This window comes from Ranitomeya imitator, chromosome 1, assembly GCF_032444005.1.
Source record: "Ranitomeya imitator isolate aRanImi1 chromosome 1, aRanImi1.pri, whole genome shotgun sequence".
Taxonomy (NCBI): domain Eukaryota; kingdom Metazoa; phylum Chordata; class Amphibia; order Anura; family Dendrobatidae; genus Ranitomeya; species Ranitomeya imitator.
The window spans coordinates 1044361546-1044380839 of NC_091282.1; the positions used below are offsets into that span (position 1 = coordinate 1044361546).

The window sequence follows — 19294 nt, forward strand, 5'->3', positions numbered from 1 at the left end:
AAATTATGTTTTAGCAAGCATTTTTTTATTTTCACAAGGGTAACAGGAGAAATTGGACCCCAGTAATTGTTGCGCAGTTTGTCCTGAGTATGCTGGTACCCCATATGTGGGGGTAAACCACTGTTTGGGCACACGTCGGGGCTCGGACTTGAGGGAGCACCATTTGACTTTATGGATACAAGATTGGCTGGAATCAATGGTGGCGCCATGTTGCGTTTGGAGACCCCTGATGTGCCTAAACAGTGGAAACCCCTCAATTCTAACTCCAACACTAACCCCAACACACCCCTAACCCTAATCCCAACTGTAGCCATAACCCTAATCACACCCCTAACCACAACCCTAATTCCAACCCTAACCCTAAGGCTATGTGCCCACGTTGCGGATTCGTGTGAGATTTTTCAGCACCATTTTTGAAAAATCCGCGGGTAAAGGGCACTGCGTTTTACCTGCGGATTTACCGTGGATTTCCAGTGTTTTTTGTGCGGATTTCACCTGCGGATTCCTATTGAGGAACAGGTGTAAAACGCTGCGGAATCCGCACAAAGAATTGACATGCTGCGGAAAATACAACGCAGCGTTTCCGCACGGTATTTTCCACACCATGGGCACAGCGGATTTGGTTTTCCATATGTTTACATGGAACTGCAAACCTGATGGAACACTGCTGCGAATCCGCAGCGGCCAATCCGCTGCAGATCCACAGCAAAATCCGCACCGTGTGCACATAGCCTAATTCTAAAGGTATGTGCACACGCTGCGGAAAATGCTGCGGATCCGCAGCAGTTTCCCATGAGTTTACAGTTCAATGTAAACCTATGGGAAACAAAAATCGCTGTACACATGCTGCGGAAAAACTGCACGGAAACGCAGCGGTTTACATTCCACAGCATGTCACTTCTTTCTGCGGATTCCGCAGCGGTTTTACAACTGCTCCAATAGAAAATCGCAGTTGTAAAACCGCAGTGAAATGCGCAGAAAAACCGCGGTAAATCCGCAATAAATCCACAGCGGTTTAGCACTGCGGATTTATCAAATCCGCAGCGGAAAAATCCGCAGAGGAACAGAATACGTGTGCACATACCGAAACCCTACCCCTAACCCTACCCCTAACCCTATCCCTACCCCTAACCCTACCCCTAACCCTACCCCTAACCCTACCCCTAACCCTAGCCCTAACCCTAACCCTAGCCCTAACCCTACCCCTAACCCTACCCCTAACCCTATTCTAACATTAGTGGGAAAAAAAATTTCTTTATTTTTTTATTGTCCCTACCTATGGGGGTGACAAAGGGGGGGGGGGGGTCATTTACTATTTTTTTTTATTTTGATCTCTGAGATAGGTTATATCTCAGTGATCAAAACTCACTTTGGAACGAATCGGCCGGCAGATTCGGCGGGCGCACTGCACATGCGCCCGCCATTTTGGAAGATGGCGGCGCCCAGGAAAGAAGACGGACGGATCCCGGGAGGTAAGTACAAGGGGGGGGGGGGAGATCAGGGCACGGGGGGAGCGTCGGAGCACGGGGGGGGTGTGGATCGGAGCATGGGGGGTGGATCGTAATACGGGGGGGTGGATTGGAGCACGGGGTGGGGGATCGCCGTGCAGGGGGGTGGATCGGAGCACGGGGGGGGGGGAATCGGAGCGGGGGGGGGTGATCGGAGTGCGGGGGGGTTTGATTGGAGCACGGGGGGTGTGATTGGAGCACGGGGGGAGCGGACAGGAGGACGGGGGAGCGGAGCACAGGACGGAGGGGAGCGGACCACAGATCGGGGGGCTGGGGGGGCGATGGGTGGGGTGGGGGCACATCAGTGTTTCCAGCCATGGCCGATGATATTGCAGCATCGGCCATGGCTGGATTGTAATATTTCACCAGTTTTTTAGGTGAAATATTACAAATCGCTCTGATTGGCAGTTTCACTTTCAACAGCCAATCAGAGCGATCGTAGCCACAGGGGGGTGAAGCCACCCCCCCTGGGCTAAACTACCACTCCCCCTGTCCCTGCAGGCCGGGTGAAATTGGAGTTAACCCTTTCACCCGATCTGCAGGGACGCGATCTTTCTGTGACACAGCATATGCGTCACAGGTCGGATTGGCACCGACTTTCATGACGCATACGCTGTGTCACAGGTCGGGAAGGGGTTAAAGGGAACCTGTCACCCCGTTTTTTCAGATTGAGATATAAATACTGTTAAATAGGGCCTGCGCTGTGCGTTACTATAGTGTATGTAGTGTACCCTGATTCCCCACCTATGCTGAGAAATACATTACCAAAGTCGCCGTTTTCGCCTGTCAATCAGGCTGGTCAGGTCGGGTGGGCGTGTTCACAGCGCTGTTTCTTCCTCCGCTTTACGTTGGTGGCGTAGTGGTGTGCGCATGTTGAAGTGACTAATCCACTGTGGGCACGTGAACAAGCAGCGCGCGATCTGCGCTGTCATCCCTTTCATCGGTGGGGGCGGCCATCTTCCTGGGGCCGCGCGTGCGCAGATAGAGTGCTCTGCTGCACGGGGCTTCAGGAAAATGGCCGCGGGATGCCACGCGTGCGCAGAAGAGATCGCGGCGGCCATTTTCCCAAAGCCGAGTTTGCATCTCGGCTTTGGGAAAATGGCCGCCGCGATCTCTTCTGCGCACGCGCGGCATCCCGCGGCCATTTTCCTGAAGCCCCGTGCAGCAGAGCACTCTATCTGCGCACGCGCGGCCCCAGGAAGATGGCCGCCCCCACCGATGAAAGGGATGACAGCGCAGATCGCGCGCTGTCTTCACGTGCGCGCAGGGAATTCGGAACTTGGACATGCGCACACCACTACGCCACCAACGGAAAGCTGGGGAAGAAAAGAGCGATGTCACCACGCCCACCTGACCAGACCAGCCTGATTGACAGGCGAAAACGGCGACTTTGGTAATGTATTTCTCAGCATAGGTGGGGAATCAGGGTACACTACATACACTATAGTAACGCACAGCGCAGGCCCTATTTAACAGTATTTATATCTCAATCTGAAAAAACGGGGTGACAGGTTCCCTTTAAGTTGAAAGAATGTAAATGTTCATTCCGCTTTAAACCTGAAGAGTTAACAAATTTCCTGAATGCTATTTTGAATACTTCGAGGGGTGTAGTTTTTAAAATCATATCAGATTTTGTTGGAAAAAAAAATGAGAAGTTGCTGCTTTTAACCCTTCGAACACTTTAGAATATATGCGGACATTTGAAAAAATGTTAGCAAAGAAAGGTAGACATATGGAAGATACAAATTATTCACCATCTTGTGTTATGACTATCCGTTATAAAAACTCAGTTTGAAAACGGCAATTTTTCAAAATTTTCAATAAATTTCCAATATATTCATAAAAACATGTAAATTTTATCAACCTAAATGTATCACTACCATGAATTGCAAAGTATCACTGGGATATAGAAGCACTCCGTAATTATACAGTGACGCATCAGGTTTTAAAAAATTGAGCCGTCGGAAAGGTCACAAAAGGCTTTGCTGGTAAGGGGTTAAAATGCAGCGGTCCAAAAAATGACATTTTACTTAGGCTACCAAAGTTCAAAAAGTGCTTTGTCATGAATAGTGATGAGCGAGTGTACTCATTGCTCAGGTTTTCCTGAGCACGCTCGGGTGATCTCCGAGTATTTTAGTGATCGGAGATTTAGTTTTCATCGTGGCAGCTGCATGATTTACATCTAGTTGCCAGGCTGAGTACATGTGGGGGTTGCCTGGTTGCTAGGGAATCCCCACATGTAATCAAGCAGGCTAGTAGCTGTTAATCATTCAGCTGCGGTGATAAAAACTTAATCTCCGAACACTAAAGGTACCGTCACACATAACGATATCGTTAACGATATTGTTGCTTTTTGTGACGTAGCAACGATCTCGTTAAGGAAATCGCTATGTGTGACAGCGACCAACGATCAGGCCCCTGCTGGGAGATCGTTGGTCGCTGAGGAAAGTCCAGAACTTTATTTCGTCGCTGGACTTCCCGCTGACATCGCTGGATCGGGCGTGTGTGACACCGATCCAGCGATGTCTTCACTGGTAACCAGGGTAAACATCGGGTTACTAAGCGCAGGGCCGCGCTTAGTAACCCGATGTTTACCCTAGTTACCAGCGTAAATGTTAAAAAAACAAACACTACATACTTACCTTCAGCTGTCTGTCCCCAGCGCTCTGCTTCTCTGCACTCCTCCTGCATCCTGTGTCAGCGCCAGCCAGCCGGAAAGCAGAGCGGTGAGGTCACCGCTCTGCTTTCCGGCTGACCGGCGCTGACAGTGCAGAGGAAAGCAGAGCGCCGGAGGACAGACAGCTGAAGGTAAGTATGTAGTGTTTGTTTTTTTAACGTTTACACTGGTAACCATGGTAAACATCGGGTTACTAAGCGCGGCCCTGCGCTTAGTAACCCGATGTTTACCCTGGTTACCGGGGACCTCGGGATCGTTGGTCGCTGGAGAGCTGTCTGTGTGACAGCTCCCCAGCGACCAAACAGCGACGCTGCAGCGATTGACATCGTTGTCGGTATCGCTGCAGTGTCGTTTAGTGTGACGGTACCATAACAAATAATCGGAGGTCACCCGAGCGTGCTCAGGAAAACCTGAGCAACGAGTACACTCGCTCATCACTATTCATGAAGGTTAACCTGTTATTGGGCACATTAAAGCTGACCGTTTTGTACAGTAGTTATGGGAGCAAAAACTTTCCATAAGGCTGCTGTCACACTATCAGTATTTGGTCAGTATTTTACATCAGTATTTGTAACCAAAACCAGGAGAGGAACAATTAGAGGAAAAGTATAATAGAAACATATGCACCACTTCTGCATTTATCACCCACTCCTGGTTTTGGCTTACAAATACTGATGTAAAATACTGACCAAATACTGCTAGTGTGACGGCAGCCTAAATGTTACACAAGTTTTTTCCAACTTTCAAAAATTACTTACCCAGGCTGCAGTTGCGTTATTTTTTTTATTTTTATAAATAAACAGCTCTATACTCGCCCTCCCCGGGTCCAGCTTCCAATTGTGCTCCCTGTCTGATATTGGCCTTTGCGCTGATGTAATGTTGGCAGCTCTGCAGCCAATAACTGAGCTCAGTGGCTCCTGAGAGACTTGTGCCGTGAACTTGGGCATAGCCACCGAGCTCAGTGATTGGCAGCAGTTGATATGTCAGCACTGCAGACAATACTAGAAATCGGGAAAGCAGCAGAGACTGGGCACTGGACCAGGGGAGGCTGAGTAAAGCTCAGTTTGTTTTTTTAAAAACTACAGCCAAGTGCCACAGGTTTTCCCAGATTGGTAAACCCCTTATAATACTGCTCACCCATCCTATAGCCATGCAGCTTTCATGGCGTGTGGGCGCGAACGTGATTTCTTCTATAACATTGTTGTTACTAGTACAGTGTGTTGTCAGCTTTCCAGAGCACTTTGTACAGTACACGGAGGAGCACTCCTCAAATCCTTTCTTTATATAATTGGATGCGGAGACAAACAAGTCAGGCTTTTTTCTGATCTTGTCTTTCTTGATTTTAGTCGCTTTCTTTGATAGCAATTAAATGGGATGAATTTATTGACTTGATAAACCAGTTTGCAGGCTTTACAGTTTATGGTTTAGCTTTAACCTGTAACAAAAAAATGTTAATATCATACAACATGGAGACACCTTTGCCGATGTGCAGGAGGTTCTGATTTTTGAGATTTAGCTGCTTTCTTTAGGGAGTGCATTGTGAAAGTCACATTTACAACCCTACGGTAAATAAATTTTTTACTGTGACTCCTGCCTTTTATGTGTCTGGAGGTGCGTCCTTCTACCTTGGCCCAGTCTGGACGGGGCTCTCCTCGCCCACTTTCCACTGATCACGATAGCTGGTTGTCCTGCTGTGCGTGTCCTGTTTTTAGCCATGTTTCCATAGGAATATGAATGCTATTCACATCCTCCTCAGTGTCGTACCTGGAGCTGCTCTTCGCTCGTCCTCCATCAGATGATTTAGTTGACATTTGAGCGCTCCTTTGATGGTGTATAATTGCTTGCCAGCCCACCCCTCGTTATTGTTCCCTTTCAGCGTCTTACTGTCCTGATGACATCATTGTCTCTGATCTTGCTTTTATATAACAATTGCTCGGCATGTTCGCGATCTGCCTGCTTCATGTTCTATTTTCAGTACTAATGCCGTCAATAAATAGCAACTTCAGTTGAATTGCGTCTTTTCCTGACACATGAGCTCGGTACAGCATCGGAGAGTTTTTTTTTTAGATTCTCTTGAATATACAATTTTCTCATGTTTTTGCTTTTGTCTCTATATGAAAAGGCATAGGCCGTGATCATTAAAGTGATGTCATCAGAAAATGACCTATTGTTTATATCAAGTGTTTAAGAATATTTTGATGACTTTTTTTTATTTTCCATAATCTGTGCCAATAAACTATCCTACAACTATGGTATATTGCTCTCTGAACACTAAAGCCCAATATTAGGCTGTTTAGATCACTTCTCAGTAGAATCTCCTGATAGGGTTACATTGACAGGATCCACCATTCACAATAGTTAGTGGTCACAGCTCACCTTGGCTCCTACTGAATTAAATAGGAGAAAGCTGTGGATAAGCCATGAATGTCCCAGATGAGTCTCCCTTTAACATCAGCACATGCAGACTGACCTTTATAGGAGCCTACAACAGGCATGTATAATATGATGTATAATATGTATATATATTATAATAATGTATAATATAATATGATACCACATGTATCCTGTTTAGGAAGAGGCTGTTCATCTTGTCTCTTGCAGTAGAGGTTCTCGCACTCGGCAGCACCATATTTAGCTCTCATTACTAGGGAAACGTCAGTGTGACGTCGCCTTTCCTGCAAGCACCCATTAAAATAAATGGCCCACCATTGTTTCCAATGAATTCCTGTGGTCTACCATGTAATATAATGTTCAGTTTTGAAAACTGGATTTCTCCCACTGTGAAGCTCAGCATGGCCTAATAGGGCATTTAGGAATTGGTAGTGTAAAGGAAACACCCTAAAGATACATTAGAAGTTATTTTGATGATTACTACTATTTTTGTGACATTCTACTTTTTGATGTAATATAGGAGGAATTTGGCTACAACGCAGACACTCAGAAACTTCTTGCAAAGAATGGAGAAACGCTTCTCGGGGCCATCAACTTTTTTATCTCCAGTGTAAATACACTAGTTAACAAGACAATTGAAGATACCCTTATTACTGTCAAACAGTACGAGACAGCCAGGTAATGAAATAAAAACTTTTTTTTCCTTTAATTTTACAATTCATGGCAATTAATACATGTTATAACTCTACATTCTTTTGCCAAATGCCTATAAAATCTGAACTATAAAAAATAAGCGTGTGACACAAACAGAGCTCAACCCCTTCGTGACCTTGAGTTTTTCTGTTTTTGAGTTTCTGTTTTTTGCTCCCCTTCTTCCCACAGCTATAACTTTTTTTTTATTTTCCCCGCCAATATGGCCATGTGAGGGCTTGTTTTTTTGTGGGACAAGTTGCACTTTTGAACGAACGACACCATTGGTTTTGCCGTATCGTGTACTGGAAAACTGGAAAAAAAAATTCCAAAATGCAATTCCACAATTGTTTGTTTTGCTTTTTTTACAATGTTCACTAAATGCTAACACTGACCTCCCATTATGATTATACAGGTCATTATGAGATTGTAGAAACCAAGCATGTATAGATTCTTTTTTTTTTTTCAAGTGGTGAAAAAAATCCAAAGTTTCTTAACCCCTTTACCCCCAAGGGTGGTTTGCACGTCAATGACCAGGCCAATTTTTACAATTCTGACCACTGTCCCTTTATGAGGTTATAACTCCGAAACGCTTCAACGGATCTTAGCGATTCTGAGATTGTTTTCTTGTAACATATTGTACTTCATGATAGTGCTAAAATTTCTTCGATATAACTTGCGTTAATTTGTGAAAAAAACAGAAATTTGGCGAAAATTTTGAAAATTTCACAATTTTCCAACTTTGAATTTTTATTCTGTTAAACCAGAGAGTTATGTGACACAATATAGTTAATAAATAACATTTCCCACATGTCTACTTTACATCAGCACAATTTTTGAAACAAACTTTTTTTTTTCAAGGAAGTTATAAGGGTTAAAATTTGACCAGCAATTTCTCATTTTTACAACCAAATTTACAAAACCATTTTTTTTAGGGACCACCTCACATTTGAAGTCAGTTTGAGGGGTCTATATGGCTGAAAATACCCAAAAGCGACACCATTCTAAAAACTGCACCCCTCAAGGTGCTCAAAACCACATTCAAGAAGTTTATTAACCCTTTAGGTGATTCACAGCAGCAGAAGCAACATGGAAGGAAAAAATTAACATTTTACTTTTTAGTCACAAAAATGATCTTTCAGCAATAATCTTTTTAATTTCCCAAGGGTAAAAAGAGAAAATGGACCTCAAAAGTTGTTGTCCAATTTATCCTGAGTACGCTGATACCCCACATGTGAGGGGGAACCACTTTTTGGGCGCATGGCAGGGCTCAGAAGGAAAGGAGCGCCGTTTGACTTTTTCAAGCTAAATTTGGCTGGAATTGAGATCGGACGCCATGTCGCGTTTGGCGACCCCCTGATGTGCCTAAACAGTGGAAACCTCCCACAAATGACCCCATTTTGGAAACTAGACCCCCTAAGGAACTTATCTAGATGTGTCATGAGAACTTTTATCCCCCAAGTGCTTCACGAAAGTTTATAACGCCCGGGCGTGAAAAAAAAAATTCCTATTTTTTTCCACAAACATGATCGTATAGTCCCCAATTTTTTATTTTCTCAAGGGTAAAAGGAGAAATTGGACCCCAAAAGTTGTTGTCCAATTTGTCCTGAGTACGCTGATACCCCATATGTGGGGGGGGACCACTGTTTGGGCGCATGGCAGGGCTCAGAAGGAAAGGAGCGCCGTTTGACTTTTTCAAGCTAACTTTGGCTGGAATTGAGATCGGACGCCATGTCGCGTTTGGCGACCCCCTGATGTGCCTAAACAGTGGAAACCCCCCACAAGTGACCCCATTTTGGAAACTAGACCCCCTAAGGAACTTATCTAGATGTGTCATGAGCACTTTTATCCCCCAAGTGCTTCACGAAAGTTTATAACGCCCGGGCGTGAAAAAAAAAATTCCTATTTTTTTCCACAAACATGATCGTTTAGTCCCCAATTTTTTATTTTCTCAAGGGTAAAAGGAGAAATTGGACCCCAAAAGTTGTTGTCCAATTTGTCCTGAGTACGCTGATACCCCATATGTGGGGAGGAACTACTGTTTGGGCACACGTTGGGGCTCGAAAGGGAAGTAGTGACGTTTTGGAATGCAGACTTTGATGGAATGTTCTGCTGGCATCATGTTCCATTTGCAGAGCCCCTGATGTGACTAAACAGTAGAAACCCCCCACAAGTGACCCCATTTTGGAAACTGTACCCCCTAAGGAACTTATCTAGGTGTTTGGTGAGAAATTTGAACCCCCACGTGCTTCACTAAAGTTTATAATGCCCAGGCGTGAAAATAAAAAATCCTATTTTTTCCCACAAAAATGATATTTTAGTCCCCAATTTTTAATTTTCCCAAAGGTAACAGGAGAAATTGGACATCAAACGTTGTTGTCCAAATTGTCCTGATTACGCTGGTACGCCATATGTGGGAAAAAACTGTTTAGGCACACGTTGGGGCTCGAAAGGGAAGTTGTGACGTTTTGGAATGCAGAAATGGTCTGCGGTCGTCATGTTCCGTTTGCAGAGCCCCTGATGTGCCTAAACAGTAAAAAAAAACCACAAGTGACATCATTTTGGAACCTAGACCCCCCCCCCCCCCCCCAAGGAACTTATCTAGATGTGCCCCCTTTTTGGAACTAATGTACGCTTTCTTGTAAAGTAAATTAGTAGTGCATGGAGGTGTGGTACAATCTGAAGCAATCCTTCATACACAGGCCAGGTTTTTCGGGGCAGGTGTCGCATTGATAAATGGTGTCCTTGCGTATTCCCCTTTTGTAACACACTCGGCACCTTTTTTGCGGCTTACCTTTTCTGCCGGTTGGCGGGACCACCCCCGGAAAATGCTGGCCTGGTACGATACGAGCACCTTCAGTTCCGGAAGTACTGGGGCCCTCTCCTTCCGGAGTACCAAATATCAGGGCCTTAACCACTACCTCCTGGAACTGAAGGTACGACGTATCGGTGTGGCGTGCACATCGTAACAGCAGGAAAGCGTTGAGCATTGCCATTTGTACGATGTGGACGGCCAACTTTTTGTACCACACCTTGGCCTTTCTCAAAGCACTGTATGGTTGGAGGAGTTGATCAGAGAGATCAACCCCCCCCATGCTTTTGTTGTAGCCCAGTACACAGTCCGGTTTGCAGACCTGTGTAGAGGTACCCCGTACAGTGCTGAGGGCTCTGCCATCACCATGTATGGTGGTCAAGAGAAGGACATCCCTCTTGTCCTTGTACTTGACCACCAGCAGGTGGTCGCTACATTGGGCCTTGCTCTCACCTTTTCTGAGCATCTGCCGAAGTAGCGTCTTTGGGAGGCCTCTCTGATTTTTACGCACAGTACCGCAGGCTGCGTTACCTCGCGCAGAGAGGGATTTGTAGAGTGGGATGCTGGTATAAAAGTTATCAGTATAGAGGTGATAACCTTTATCCAGCAGTGGGTGCACCAAATCCCACACGATCTTCCCACTCACTCCCAGGAAAGGAGGACACTCAGGGGGTTCAATCCTGCTGTCCTTCCCTTCATACACTCTAAACCTGTGGATGTACCCTGAGGCACTCTCACACAGCTTGTAGAGTTTGATTCCGTATCTGGCCCTTTTGTTGGGCAGGTATTGACGGAATCCGAGCCGCCCCTTAAAATGGACCAAGGACTCATCCACGCAGATGTCCCTTTTGGGCACGTACACTTCAGAAAACTTTTTGTTGAAGTGTTCGATGACCGGCCGAACTTTGAACAGACGGTCAAAGTTGGGGACACTGTGCATTATCGGAATAATGCAGGAATTTATGGATGGCCTCAAAACGTCTCCGAACCATGGCCATTCGGAATACTGGAGTGTTATATAAAACATCTACACTCCAATATTGCCGCATTTCTGGCTTCTTCACGATCCCCATGTGGAGGACCAGGCCCCAAAACTGCATCATTTCTACTGCGTCTACAGGAGACCAGTTGGAAAATGATGTACCGGGGTTTTGCTCCAAAAATTGACGAGCATACAAATTAGTTTGCTCCACCATGAGGTTAATAAAATCCTCAGAGAAAAAGACTTTGAAAAAGTCTGTTTCCGTGAGGCCCGTGGTGTCAAACTTGATTCCTGATTCTGCCACAAAATCAGGAATCAGTGGCTCGTAATTTTCGGGGGGCGAGGTCCATGTGGGTTCCGCAGTGGGGAGCGCTGGTTCAGGAGTGGTGGGGGCTGCCTCATCTTCTGTCCTGGGGCGTCTGCGTGGTGGTTCCGCAGGACCCGAGGAGGAAGATGAGGAAGAGGAGGAGGAGGAAGAGGATGAAGAATCAGAAAAGTAAAGAAAAGTGGGATCCTCTCCCTCGCTATCAGTGTCGGAGGCAAGGAAAGCATATGCCTCCTCCAATGAATAGCGCTGTTGGGACGAGCGGGACATTTTTGTGTGAATATGGTGATTGGGTGCACTTTATTGATAACTGTATGTGTATGTGTGGGGGGATAGTGATTTGTGCAAACTTATCTGAAAAGAAAATGCTAAAAGGAGAAGAAAAACCTGTAAAAAAAAAAAAAAGGCAGGCACAAACTCTGATAAGAGAACTGCGTCACTTATCAAAGTTTGGCGGCTGCGGGATGTGTGTACGGAGGTTGCGCAAAAAGGCTGAGGGGAAAAAAGCGAGCGCGAGAGTTGATCGGTGAACTGCGTCACCAATCAACGCTCGGCGGCTGTTAAATGGGCGCACGGAAGGAGGTGCAAAGGGGGGTAAAAAGAGGGGGAAGGGAGATGGGGGTGGAAGTGGGGATTGGGCAGGGATCAGTGATCAAAACGTACGGTTGTAGTCAGGTGGCGCAAAAGGGGGGTGAAAAAAAAAAAAAAAAGGAAAACGGCAGGCACAAACTCTGATAAGTGAACTGCGTCACTTATCAAACTTTGGCGTCTGCGGGATGTGTGTACGGAGTTGGCGCAACGGGGGTGAGGGAAAAAAAGCGAGCGTTGATCGGTGAACTGCGTCACCAATCAACGTTCGGCGGCTGTTAAATGGGCGCACGGAAGGAGGTGCAAAGGGGGGTAAAAAGAGGGGGAAGGGAGATGGGGGTGGAAGTGGGGATTGGGCAGGGATCAGTGATCAAAACGTACGGTTGTAGTCAGGTGGCGCAAAAGGGGGGTGAAAAAAAAAAAAAGGAAAACGGCAGGCACAAACTCTGATAAGTGAACTGCGTCACTTATCAAACTTTGGCGGCTGCGGAATGTGTGTACGGAGTTGGCGCAACGGGGGCGAGGGAAAAAAAGCGAGCGCGAGCGTTGATCGGTGAACTGCGTCACCAATCAACGCTCGGCGGCTACTAAATGTGCGCACGGAGGCGGCACAAATGGGGGTGGAGGGGGTAAAAAGAGGGGGAAGGGGGGATTGGGGTGGATGAACGGGGATTGGGGTGGATGAACGGGGATTGGGGTGGATGAACGGGGATTGGGCACGGATGAACGGGGATTGGGCACGGATGAACGGGGATTGGGCAGGGATCAGGGATAAAACTTACGTTTAGTTGTCTTCTTTCTTTAGCAGGGATTGTGGTGCTACAGGCTGCTGTGGCACCACAATACCTAGCACAGAAGGTAGATCCAGCAGAGAGATCAAGCCAGGAGATCCAGCAGTATGACCGCTCTGTAGGAATCCTCAGCTAGAATGAGGACCCTGCAGAGCGGTCATACACAGGTCAGGCAGGTGACACAGACAGGTCACAGAGCGGTCATGCTGCTGCTGTGACCTGTCATTGGTGGGATCGACCATAACATCGATCCCACCAATCAGAGCTTTCCTGGTGACCTGGCTGTGACCTGCCTAGGATCGGATCTGTTCGCGCCATCCTAGGCAGGTCACAGCCAGGTCACCTGCAGGGCACAGAGCGGTCACAGCGTGATCGCCGCTGCGCCCTGTGATTGGCGCGATCGACGATGACATCGATCGCGCCAATCAGCTCCTGCAGGCCCTGCTGGGCCTGCACTGTGTCTGATCCTATCCTATCCTAGGATCGGTGCTATTAGAGCACCGATCCACGCAGGTTCCGGCAGGGCACAGCGCGGTAATACCGCGCGGTGCCCTGCGATTGGCGCGATCGGCGATCGCGCCAATCCGGGGTGTTCTTGCCGGTGCCTGGCGTTGCCAGGCACCGGACCTAAGATCGAGTACATCGGTACTCGATCCTAGCCTGTGACCTCATTGTTTCAGCCGCTCCGATTGGCTGAAACAATGAGAATGGTTGTGATTGGCTGTTCAGAATTGAACAGCCAATCACAGCGATCGAGAGGGCGGGTGGGCGGCGACAATGCCCTGGATGCCGAGGCCATCTCCCCCCAGGTGAGATGGCGTCGGAATTTTAATGCGATCACTGCGACTTAAGTCGCGGTATCGCATTAAAGGGCAGGACGTACTATCCCGTCAAGGGTCAGATAGGCCCAGGGCACCTCGACGGGATAGTACGTCCAAGGTCACAGAGGGGTTAAAAAAAAAAAAAAAAAAGTCGACATTTTCCGAGACCCATAGCATCTCCATTTTTTGTGTTCTGGGACTGATTGAGGGCTTATTTTTTGCATGCTGAGCTAACATTTTTGCTACCATGTTGTTGTAGATAATCGCCCGTTATTGCTTTTTAATGCGGTGCTGCAGCAACCAAAAAATGTAATTCTTACGTTTTGATTTCTTTTCTTTTTACGCCGTTTACCGATCGGATTAATTATTTTTATATATTGATTGGGTGATTCTGAATACGGCGATAACAAATGTGTATTTTCTTTAGTAACCCCCACGACCGCACACCGGAGGATGTTACCTCTTTCCTAATAGGGACAGGAAATATCAGAGGTTAAATAAACTCCTCCCACATCCTCCCCTCAGTGTTCTTTACTGTCCCTACTAGGGATGACTAGGTCGTCCGCAGTGTGCTAAGCTGGGCAGCAGGGGACTGAGAAGGCTTCCTCTCCTCCCCGACCACTGCTCCCGTCTCCGTTCAGGACTCAGGACCTCCCTCCAGTCTGTACCTTCGGGCAAGGTCTGGGGGAAATTCTTCGGCAGAAGGCCTCTGAGCTCTCCAGCCTCCTCTCCTCTGGCGTTGTGGTATCCAGACACTGTGTCTCACTGGGCGCACGCGAGAGAACTTTCGGGTCTGAGGCCGCAGGAAGTGACGTTGCACGCCGGCTTCAGTATACCGGATGCAGGGATTCTTGCGTTCCACGCTGGAACGCTTGGGAGATTACAGCTCAGATAGGTGTCAGCTGCCCCCCACACACACCTGGACATCGAGGGGGAGGAGGTCCTCTAATGAGAGGACAGGTGCTGAGGTCCAGATGCCTATATGAGAGCCCTGGACAAGAAAGACATCTAAGGTAGACCAACAGTGTGTGGTGGTAGCATGGAGATGTCTGGTTCCTTTTGTTCTACATCTGCAGATCCCAGCACCCTCCTGGTCATAGTAGGTACTTTGGCTCTGGGTGTCAATTCCCTGTCTGCATTTTTTAGAGCCTTATTATTCCTTCTCCCCTTTCTTGTAGGGAGACAAGGAACCTGCACTAGGAAGCAAGTCCAAGATTTCATGTAGATGTGAAATCTGTACAAAAAAAGCTGGCGTCTTCATGAGTGCACTGAGAAGGTCATCAGGGAAGAGCTACCTTCGTTAATCGCAGAAATTAAGGGCCTAATCCACCAGAAGATGAAAACCTCCATGGCCGCCCTTTCCCAGCCCACACCCTCTCCAAGTGTCCCTCCAGAAGCTAAAAAGAGGATACTAATTCTAGAGGAGGAGGTGACTGATGACTCTCAGGATGAAACGTCGAACCCAGATGAACCTTTGGAAGAAGGCAAATTAATCCTGGACCCAGAGATCTACTAACAGTAGAGAAATTATTTCTCCTCAGGGAATATAGAGGAACTCCTCATGGCAGTAACAAAGACCATGAAGGTTGTGGAGGAGAAGACTGCCCAGACTGTACAAGAAATAATGTTCGGCGGTGCTAGAGGTGTTGGAACCCCAGAAAAGAAGCTGACCACTCCAGCGTAGATGGACAGGTTTCATGTGGACTACGAAACAACGGCATTCTGGTCAGAGATTCCAACGGTCGACGTCCAGATTGCGCGGGTAGCTTAAAAAAACTACACTACAATTTGAGGATTCCTCACAGTTGAAGGACCCTCTGGAACGCAAGATTGATGGTCTACTGAGGAAATCATGGGAAAATTTGGCATCTTTGTTAAACACCAATGCCGTATCTACCTGTGTGGTTTGATCAATGTACCGTTGGCTAGGACAGCTGGAGGAACACCTGTCCACTGCTACTTCTAGAGAGGACATCCTGGCTTCTCTACACCTCCTCCAGAAAGCATCAGGGTTCTTAGCAGATGCCTTTGCAGTTTGCAGAATTTGTAAGAATAGCAGCAAGATCATCGCGGTTATCGTACTCTGTAAGATGGTTGCTCTGGCTAAGATCCTGGAGCGGGGACATGACTTCAAAAATGAAATTATGTTCTATCCCCTTCAAAGGGAAGTATATGTTTGGTCCTGCCCTTGACAAGCTGCTAGAGAAGGAGACCCTGCCTGAACCTAGGAATACTCCCCCCCCCCCCCCCCCCCCTTCCCACAGGAACAATCAAAGGGAAGGGCAAATCAGGTCGCTGAAGCTACTCAAAAGGGGGAAAAGGCAGGAATCTTTTTCCTCCCCACTCCTAGAGACAAAATAAGTCATGATGCCAACACAGTAGGAGTTCACACAGGTAATGTACAGATGATCAGGTTTTTAAATACATCAGATAGGGATTGCATACATTAGTTAGGACTGCTCTGATATGGGTATACCGTGAAGATTGGTAGAGCAGCTTAGTATACATTTTTTGCAAAAAACGTATCAACCAAATACCCTGTTATTTACATCTTTTACTAGCACTTGCGGATTACTGCAAACATTTTTTCAAACTGAGTGTTTTTGGTTTTACCATTCTCTTTTGTGTCAACACAGTAGGAGGTTGCATCAAAAACTTCCTTCCACAGTGGCAGAAGATCTGTTCAGACCAATGAACTCAGTCAGGGAAGGAGTAAAGATAGAGTTTGCATCGTATCCTCCAAAGAGAATAAAAACAATGTGACTCTCCTTCTACGGAGCTGCAGTCTACCTTGATAGCGGGAGTGAAAGGCCTGCTATCCACAAGGATAGTCTCCAGAGTCCCAGAAAGGGAAAGCAACAGTGGACACTATTCAAACCTGTTCATGATTAAAAAAAAAAAAGTGTGTTCAGGTTATAATCAATTTGATACCCCTGAACCGGTAAATAACATACAGAAGATTCAGGATGGAATTGGTCAGGTCAACAGTACCTCTGATAGGGCAGGTTTTCATCATGGTGATAATAGACCTACAGGATGTTTAATACCACATCCCAATCCATCCAAATTATCAGAAATTCCTAAGGTTTGCAATTGCCCAGGGAGAATACAGTCCATTATCATTTCAATGTCCTCCCATTTGGTCTATCTTCGGCCCCACGAATCTTCACAAAGATCATGTCAGAGGTCATGGCATACATCAGAGGTCAACACATATGCATAATTTCATACCTCGTCAATTTTCTACTGGTGGCTCCTTCATTTCCCATGCTACAGGAACATCTACAGATAAAGACCCAGAACTTATCTCTAGGCTGGATAGTGAACCTCAAGAAAACAGATATGGTTCCCGCAACAGCAAAGACATTCTTGGTAGTCCTATTAGTCTCACACAGCCAAACATTTTTCTTGCCCAAACAAAAACAGATTTTGTTAAAATCAACGATAAAGATATTGCAGAGCAAGAAAGTGGTGTTAACAAGATGGACCATGTTGGTTCTCGGATCCATGACCTGCTGCATCCAGATGGTAGCATGGGCACAAGCACATACCAGAATGCTACAGACGCACATTCTGGCAAACTGGGACGGAGCCCCAGAATCCTTAGACAGGAAGATTCTGATGCCACCTCGCATAAAAACCCCGTTGACGTGGTGGCTAAAACCAAAAAATTTTAGCAATGGAGTCCCCTGGACACAAGACTCCGCCATCACTATAAAAGTAGATGCCAGCGGGAAAGGATAGGGAGCCATGGTCTCCCAACACATATTCCAGGGATGCTGGTCATACGAGATAAGTCAACGGTCCTCAAACTTAAGAGAACTGAAGGCAGTGGAAGAGGTACTCGAGACCGCAGTAGCCCTAGACCAGGACACCCATGTCAAGATATACTCAGGCAACATGACAACAGTTGCTCACCTTTGTTATCAAGTAAGTACTAGGCACGAGGACCTGAAGGCAGAATAGCCAGAATATTCTCGTAGTCCGAAGAATACCTCTCCCTATCCACTCTGCACATAAAGGGTGCTAAAACTTACAGGTCGATTTTCTGAGCAGAACAGAAATCCATCCTGGGGAATGGAGTCTAGACCCCGAGATCTTTCAGATACTGACCAGAAGGTGGGGCATCCAGAGGTAGATCTCTTCGCAAGTCGGCAGAACGCAAAGACTGAGCAATATTTTTCACTAAATCTAGCCAATCCTTGCTTAGGCATAGATGCGTTAGCCCACCCATGGAGATTCAGACTGGTGTATGCCTTCCCTCCAATACCAATCCTACCAAGAGTTCTACAGAGAATAAGATAGGAAAGGGTCAAGATAATCCTTGTAGCACCATTCTGGCTTAAAAGAGCTGGTTTGTTGCCCTGTGCAACTTGTGTATAGAGGGACCGGTAGCAGTACCCCCAGTCAGAAACCTCCCGAGGGACCAAGATTCCATCCAGATCCCATGAAGCTACATCTGAATGCCTGGCTTCTGCGTTCTCAATCCTGAAGACCAGAGGATTGTCATAAAGGATCATTACGACACTACAGAAAAGCATTAACAAATTCTATATACCAGAAGATGTGCAAGACCTTCATCTCATGGAGTGCACCCGAACAGCCTGACCCGCACCAACCAAACATGGCACAGATCCTGGATTTTTTTCGGTGGCTGACCACCGAAGATTTATGACAGCAGCATCTCGCCTACGTCCAAGAGCTACAAATTTAGTACCTTCCTGGGACCTCAATGTTGTGCTAAAAGGGTTCACACTACCACCCTTTGAGCCCTTGTTATCTATAGATGTAGATACACTCTCCTGGAAGACAGCCTGGTAGCAATAACTACTGCCTGGAGAGTGGGTGAGTTACACGCGCTCTCAATCCACAAACCCTACATGAGAATTTTCCAGGACAGACTTATTCTGCGACTGGACCCGTCATTCCTTCCTAAAGTGGTCTAAGAGTTCCACAGGTCCCAGGAGATGGTTCTTCCTTCCTTCTATCAAGACCCAGGAAATAAGGAAGAAGAGGAATTCCACAGTCTGGACATTCGGAGAACGGTGCTACACTATCTTCAAGAGACGAAAATACTAGGAAGGAACAAAACCTGTTTGTTCACTGTCGAGGACAGAATAAGGGGAAGAAAACTTCCAGATCCACGATCGCCAACTGGATCAAGAGAGCAATCTCTGAGACCCATCACATCCAGGTCCTTCCACAGCCAGAGAAATTTATGGCTTACTCTAATAGGTCAACGTCTGTCTCCTGGGCCAAGAAAGCCAGTGCTTCCTTCGAGAAAATATGCAGAGCTGCTACATGTTCTTCGGTCCATACATTTTCCAAGCATTACAGGCTAGCGAAACTAGTATAGTGGAGTACAAAACAGTACCCCACATAATAACCATCAGAATGTTATTTATAACATATTGCAAAAAAATAATGGGACTAAATTAGGACCATATAGGACACAACTGCATGAAATACTAATAACCCACTAGAAGAACCACAGTCAAAAAGTCCAATATATAGAGAATATAGAAAACTTTATTAAGATAAATAACAGGCATTAAAGTAACAGTAAAAGACGATCACCGTGCTACCCACAGCACGCACAAAAATGGGACAGGGGAAGGCAGCACTACATCACATAGCATATTATATTGAATGACCCTGCATGATAAATGTAACATTAAGAAAATGCAAGTAAATGTCGGTCAGTTCATA

At 46.5% G+C, this 19294-nt stretch overlaps 1 protein-coding gene across 9 annotated transcripts in view; it reads left to right on the forward strand.

The window, feature by feature from the left end:
• ARFIP1 (ARF interacting protein 1) overlaps positions 1-19294 on the forward strand; it is a 200181-nt gene that overhangs the window by 123492 nt on the left and 57395 nt on the right. For all 9 annotated transcript variants that reach the window (XM_069744081.1, XM_069744082.1, XM_069744076.1 and 6 more), the window contains one exon: positions 7097-7254. In XM_069744081.1, coding sequence (XP_069600182.1) covers positions 7097-7254 — 158 coding nt within the window. The remainder of the gene's footprint in view (positions 1-7096; positions 7255-19294) is intronic.